Source organism: Macrobrachium nipponense, chromosome 4, assembly GCF_015104395.2.
Source record: "Macrobrachium nipponense isolate FS-2020 chromosome 4, ASM1510439v2, whole genome shotgun sequence".
In the NCBI taxonomy this organism is placed as follows: Eukaryota; Metazoa; Arthropoda; class Malacostraca; order Decapoda; family Palaemonidae; genus Macrobrachium; species Macrobrachium nipponense.
The window spans coordinates 22,847,681-22,855,180 of NC_061100.1; the positions used below are offsets into that span (position 1 = coordinate 22,847,681).

Consider the following 7,500-nt stretch of genomic DNA (forward strand, 5'->3'; position numbering starts at 1 on the left):
TCAATGTTAACTTTCCTCTTTTAATGACTTTCTGGTCATTGCAAATTCGGCCCCATAAATTTCTTATGGTGCGAAAACAGACAAGAGGCCCAGGGACCGAAAGCGGTTGAGTCACACTACGGCAGTAAAATATCTTCATATGTCCAAAAAGTAAATAATAAAGATATAAATGCACATTACGATTATAACAATTACATGAATAGCTGATAACAATCTGCATGAATAACTGGTATATAAACTGTTCTGCAAGAAAGTTGAGTAGTAGGGTAGAATATCACAGCAGGCCAAGCAAGGCCACCTACAATCAACAACTAGCCACCCTCCGAAAAAGTACATTATAAGCGCAGTCCCTGACACCGGAGATGGGCATCAGTCGCGACTTCTTCTTGGTGAAAAACGGAGCTAAAGACCTCTACTCTCCTTTCGAAGTAAGTATTTTCTCCAAAGTTAGAAATTAAGGCCAAATTTTAAGAGTTTAAACAGAGGGTACTGAAAAGGGTGGCCTACTGCAGTGGAAATCTCACCAAAACGCTTTAGAAATTTTACTTACAACTAAAAATGTTTCGAAGATTGACGCTATCTTGATGTTTACGGAGTCGCTTGTGTCAACAAACCTTCCCATTTCATGTGCTAAATCTGCACACCACTTGTACCCATAGACGCTGGGGCAACTTTCATCACACAATCGTAAACCCACCTCTTACCAGCACATATTCGTACTTATTCAAGGGGACTACGGCATTCTTTGCGGCGTTTTGCGCTCTTCAATTGTTTATCAGTGTTGTCAATTGGTATGTGTTTACCCTCCAAACTAGGTATAAGACTTACACAAAACCGGGGAAATAAGTGAAATTAGTGTATCTATTTGTAGTATATATACATATTAGAGCAATTTTTATCATACTGCATTACTATGACAACTAGAATTCATCGAAACAGTTTGTAAATGCATCGGCGTATGTGTGACGCTCCACTAGATTGGCAACGATGAGCCATTTTTCCTCACGTCGTCTGCTTGTAAGTATACATCCGAAACATTTGTAATTTTTGGGGGTTAATTTGGTTGCAAAAAAGGGATAATGGACATGAATTAAATAAACATTTTGAAGTAGAGTTAAACTAAATATTGAGTAAAAGTAAACAATTAAGGGAATAAAGCTTTGCATCTCATAATCAGTGTTGTCGTCTGCTGCTCGTAACTTTGTTTACGGAGTGAGTGCTTAGGAAACACGAACAGCAATGTGGTTCGAGTGGCACTGTGGAGTGAATTAAGACCAAAAATCTGTATAATTACAATCAAATAAGCACTGTGGAGTTTCAGTTGTGATGGCAGTAAGGATAAACCACTGATTACAAGGTAAGAATGAATTCAGTTCCAACCATAACCCCGGGAATAACAAGTTTCATACTTTTCACTAATATAGGCAACAAAATGTTGTTTTATTGTTTACAACTGCAATCTTGAGTAAGATCAATAAACGTTACATACATACGCTAACATTGTTCAAATGAGTGCTGGGAAGGCTGGGGAAAGATGGTGGCCGTCACTGATGAGAACCGTCCATGCAAAACGTAGCCGCCATATTGGATTTCAAAACTGCCTTGAAAACATATTTTAACGAAGAGCTCACATGCTTATTTTAATTCGTATGGGGCTTTCATATATCACAATATGTTGACGAAACTTCAGTCTTTTAAATGGTATGCTTAGAGTTGCAATTGCATTCATGTTTCACCAATTAAATATCGAGTGAATAAGACCCGTCCACCGTGATGAGGGTTGGCCTGTCATGATATTCTACCCTATAGCAATTCATTTACAATTGGTACGAAAGTCAAGATGTCATGACGTCATAATACAGGACTTGTGATGTGCGGATTTATCACAGGAAATGGGAAGTTTGTTGACACAAGCGACTCCGTAAACATCGAGATGGCGTCAATCTTCTAAAATATTGAAGCGTAGGTAAAAATTTTGAAAGCGTTTTGGTGAGATTTCCACTGCCGTGGCCACCCTTTTCACTACCCTCTGTTTAAATCTTAAAATTTGGCCTTAATATCTAACTTTGGAGAAAATAGTTACTTCGAAAGGAGAGTAGAGGTCTCTAGCTCCGTTTCTCACCAACAACAAGTCGCGACTGATGCCCATCTCCGGTGTCAGGATGCGTTATAATGTACTTTTTCGGAGGGTGGCAGGCATTGATCGTCGTTGGCTTGATGCGGGCCATGCGGTGTTTTACCCTAAGACCAGGCCAGCGTGATGATGGTGGATCGTCCGTGATTGTTTACCATAGGTTAGGTAGTTTAGCCAAGGCCCCAGACAACGTTGCGTTACTCAGACATTTTGCAACATAGACCTACGAAAGTAATTCAGGTAATACTAAAGATGTCTGCATGAAATTTTGAGTGTAGGTAGCTCCTATTTACCTAACAAAGAGAAATGCAAAAACAACAGCAAAATTAGGGTACAACTTAACTTTGTAGTAACATGCCTCGAAACACGCGGAAACCCATTAATAAAATGCATTAGAATATCATAATTCACAATATCCACTTATATACTTACTACAACTGAATTTTCTGATCACACTTAACGCACAGTTACTTAAAACCTTTATTTTATATAGACTTGATCGCCACGAGAGAAACCCAATGCTGGATAGTAGTAGTAGTAGTAGTGGGTGGGATATACCCTTGAAAAGGCTCCCTTACTTGTTCTATTCCTCCTTTGTTCGTGTTTCAGTTTCTCTCTGAAATACCACATTTCTTTTATAAAATCTTTCCTATTCTCCACTTCCTCCCTCAGTATATCTACCAATAAGAGTATATTTACTACTAATTCCTCTTTATTTTCTTGATATGGTTGCTGCATAAAACTATCTACTTCTAATCTCGTATGCTGGACAGCAAAGTAAGAAATGTTCTAAATTTTCATTTTGTTACAACATAAACATTTTGTATCTTCTCCTTTTATCCTATTTCTATCATTTAATGCTAGTATACCTAGTCTGGCCCTACTGACCAGCATGGTTTTTTCCAGTGTTGTCAAACCAGATTTCTTCTCTTATGTTTTCTTTATATTTTCTGTAGATTCTTAACGTTGACTTTCCATTCATTTCTTTCTGCAATGCTTTTCTGTCCCAATTGTTTATTATTTCTCTTACTGTTTGTCTTTAACTGCTTCAATTTTACTTAAGTTTATGTTTAATTCTTTCATATATTCTTTTACTTGCATTATCCAGTTTTTTTTCTTCCCCATACTGATCCATGGTTATCTCATATAGGAGCCTAATTCCACCATTCTTCAGTGTGTGTTTCCGGTAGAATAGTTTATTCTTGATATCTCTTGAGTGGCAGGAAGAGGCCCCTATATATTTTCAGATCTTAACGCACTTGCTGAATAACTTGGCGCTTTCAAAATTGCTCTATATACTCGATTGTCCATCTTCTGAAATTCATTTATAGTTTTCTTGTCAAGTTTCATGACGTCCATGGCATACATGAATGATGGCATCACTAATCCTTTCCAATACAATTTTCCTATTTTTACCCTGCCACAGCTTTTATTGATGACTGCATTAGAGCCATATTTGCCGTCTGCTTTGCTTTAATTTGGGCCCTTTTTATCTATTCTTTGAAGCAGTCTTTCATGTTGTTGATTGTCACCCCTAGGTATTTAATCTGCTTAACTATTTTTATTCCTTCTATGTGCTCCATATTTTCCACATCATCGATACTATACCCGTCGTTGTATATAAGTATGTTACTCTTGTCTTTGTTTATGTTTAGGTCACATTCACTCGCTATTTCAATAAGGATTTTTATTGCTTTTGTTATTTCTTCTAGTGTGTGTCCTAGTATTAATCCATCATCTGCATATCTTAGTGCCACTATCCTTATTACTTCATTTCTAAAACCTTCTGTTGTATTTTCTAATTTTCCTATTATCAAGTACGTTATTAGTAGGAAGAATATGGTTGAGCCATTGCATCCCTGTCTTATTCCATTAGTTACATTTAGCTCTTTTTGTTCTATATTGTTAAGGCATAGGCTTGTTACATCATTTGTATATATCTTTGCAACTGCATTTATTACTTGTGCATGCAGCCTATATTTCATCATGAACTCAATGAGCTTTTTTCTATTAACTGAATCAAATGCTTTTTGGAAGTCTATTGATACTACAAATAACGGGTTCTTTCTTCTGTACGTTTCTTGTATTCAGTATTGTAAAATATATAAATTATCGATTCCCCTCATTTGTGCGGTAAAGCCTGATTGCAGGTCATTCATTTTTCCTATATTTCTAATATGCTTTTCTATTTTGGTTTTCAGGATCCCCATGAAAATTTTATATGATTCATTTGTTAGAGCAATTGGCCTATGATCTTTGACTGTGGGGTTTTGTTTCTTGGGCGTAAGTGTTGTTTTTTACTTAAACCAGCTTCTCTGCGTTTTCCTTCCCTTCAGTTTGCTGTTCAGTTTGCTGTTTAGACATTCTACCAATTCTTTTTGAAGGTTGGTACTTTGTAAGAGTAGTTTGAATAGAACTGGCTTCATTCCGTCTGACCCTGGTGCTTTATTTGCCTTCATTTTCTCGAGCTGATTTTTTACATCTTCTTCTGTTATGTTGATTTTTTCCATGGGTCTAATCTCTGTCTCTGTTAGATCATACACTCAATGCATGTGTTCTCTTAAAGATATATGGTATTTCATCTGCTGTCCTAATCTTTTCACTATTTCTTCCATGTCGTGTTTGTACTGTTCTTTCTTGCTTTCATTCCATATCTCTCCTATTTTGTTTTCTTCTTTTTGGTATATTGTTTCCAAGAATTTTACCAGCTCTTTCTCTAAGGTTTCTTCCTTCATCTCTTTCTTATTTTCGTCGTATATCCTTATCCATTCTTTTTCTGATGTGGTCTTTCCTCTCAGCATGTCTATATATTCCCAGATTTTCCCGTGTCTGTTTTTATCATTCATTATCTCATTTATAACCTTCTCTTCACATTCTTCATATGCTTTCTTTATTATTATCTCTACTTTTTGTTTTTGTTCAAGATAAGCTTCTTCATAGTATCTCTTTTCTTCTATTCTTGTGGCTTTCCTTTTTAATTTGTTATGTATTCTTCTTTGGCTTATTTCTTTCTTTATTTCTTTGGTGACCCATACTGGTTCTATTTCTTCTTGCTTTCCTGTCTTTAACCTTCTTTTGATTATCTTCTCTAGGTTATTTGCTTTTGCTTCACTCATCGTTAGTAGTAGTAGTAATGGTAAGTCAACAGAAACATAAATGTATTACCTCTGTGACGGCACGTCCTTCTCAGGTTTACACTCGAGGTTCTTTTCTTGATATATTTAGAAAAAATATAAGGAACATTATATACTTAGATAATATAAGGTACATTATATACTTAGAAAGTATAAGGTACCATATATATTTATAAATATTATTTCCCACAATCGGCCTTATAATGCCTTTTCTGTTTGGTTATGGTAATTTAAATGTTAGGCAGATGATTATTTTATCTCTTTTATACACATTAGACTCTTCCTTTTATATGGAATGCAGATGTTTCTGGGGTGTAAAGATATTTTTAGCACTATAGGGGATTGACATAGAAGGTATTTGAGATAGAGAGAGAGAGAGAGAGAGAGAGAGAGAGAGAGAGAGAGAGAGAGAGAGAGAGAGAGAGGTAGTACATAATAACACAGACAAGGTTCTTGATGAACGCTGTAATCAAATATAAAGAAAATATAAAATGATAAGTAAAGACATGAAAATAATTTTTGTGATGGCAATTAAAACGCACCTCAAAGCAATGATAGTTGAAGAAGAAGTAGAAGTATTACTATTATAGTGGTAATTTTATCAGCAGGGGAAGATTTAGTTCTCTCTTTTAAATCTGTTCCTGAAGACTTTCGAGGAAAAAAAAGTCAATTTGAAATCTTTTTTTTTTTAAATCTCGGGACGGAACTACAAATATATTTACATACACTAAAACAACACTAGTAGTTGTTTAAGTGAATTCATGAAGACTTCCTAATAAAGGAATGGAATCATTTTATGAGGGTAGTACTTCTTATTTATTTGCAGTTACCACCTAGACGGAGTCCGTAACACGTCGGTGCCGTACTTAGTTTAAAATACAGCGTTGACGACCAAATAGATTTCGCGTCAGGCCATAACGGTGTCGATATTGGAAAGGCTTTATCTTCATCGACAGACGACGGGTGTGGAATAGCACCGTTCTGGAAGGAATCAGTCACATAGTATACCGTCCTTACGTAACTGTGAAATGTGCGATGTTGCTGTGAACATTCAGAATATATTTCGGGAAGATAAAGGGATCTATTACACAAGAGGAATGATAGAGAAATTCACCTAACAAGAGGGATGATAAAGAAATTTATCACACCTCCCCCAAGTAACCCCCACCCCCACCTCCACTTTTTCAGCTGGATCTTTCTGACAATGGTTCGAGAGGATTAATGTGAACTGAATTATAGGTTGAAGGGGACCGTCATTTTGATCTAATTTTATTGTACTGGTCTGGACGTGAATGAAGACTTTCAAGGAATGCAGAAATTAAAGAAATGATTTACTTAGAAATTTGATTTAGTTTGCCTTGCATTTGAATTCTCTTTATTTTTTATATAGTAACTTATATCAATTATCCCACTCTTAAATGGTTAATACCATTAAAGCGATCCTATGTGTTTATTACTCTTGCTTGTAGTATTTTAAAGACGACAAATCATAAAACAAAATAATATTAGACACTCATGAATAAATAAGGCCAAGAAACCAAAATGGCAACTTTATTCAGGAAAATAAAGCAAGGCATAATCCGACCTCCAGCTTACTCGGGACGCGTGCAAGATTGTCCTCTCACCCTTAAGTTGTAAATATTATATTCCTGACTTTTAACGTAAAATAAAATGTGTTCAAATCCACGGTAAGATAGAGCCAACAAAAAATAAAAAGAATGCTCTATATTTTATTAGAAGTAATTGTTCTGTACTGTTTAAAATGTGCATTATTTATCTTTGAAATTTTCATTCTAATAAATAAATCATAAATATCCTATCCTAAAATTCTGGTATCTTTAACTCAACGCGGAAAAGATCTTTTTATGTTCTTCCATAGACCTTTCCTGGCCCCTAGCAAGAAACATGACAGCAACAACAACAACAAATTAGTTTGTGTTCTTACTCACCGAGCAAGCAATAAATAGAATGACATATAACATGTGGATTATTATGGAGAGCGTTTGAACCTTCGACATTCCTAAATCTGAGAAGGCCTTTCTGCTGGAGTGCTGCCAACTGTATCCAGATGTGTGAAGAGTTCATACGCTGGGACCTATGAGGCCATTCAGCGCTGGAAGGATAATTGAGAGTACAAAGGTCTGAAAGGTGTAACAGGAGGATATCCTGGCAGCTGCACTTCGAAACAGTTGTGAGGAATGTGAACGGAAGCGCAGTAAAATGAATGAAAGG

At 35.9% G+C, this 7,500-nt stretch overlaps 1 protein-coding gene across 3 annotated transcripts in view; it reads right to left on the minus strand.

The window, feature by feature from the left end:
- The window catches only part of LOC135210783 (WD repeat-containing protein 46-like), a 221,078-nt gene that overhangs the window by 60,331 nt on the left and 153,247 nt on the right, over positions 1 to 7,500 (minus strand). Inside the window, exon 1 of one of the 3 annotated variants that reach the window (XM_064243644.1) lies at positions 2,567 to 2,706. The exons of 1 other annotated variant lie outside the window; for it this stretch is intronic. Coding sequence is in view for 1 of the 2 variants with exons in the window: in XM_064243643.1 (XP_064099713.1) it covers positions 2,084 to 2,149 (66 nt within the window). In the remaining variant the exon portion in view is untranslated. Of the gene's footprint in view, positions 1 to 2,083; positions 2,165 to 2,566; positions 2,707 to 7,500 lie in introns of those variants that run through there. One more of the 3 variants, XM_064243643.1, reaches the window with a different exon arrangement.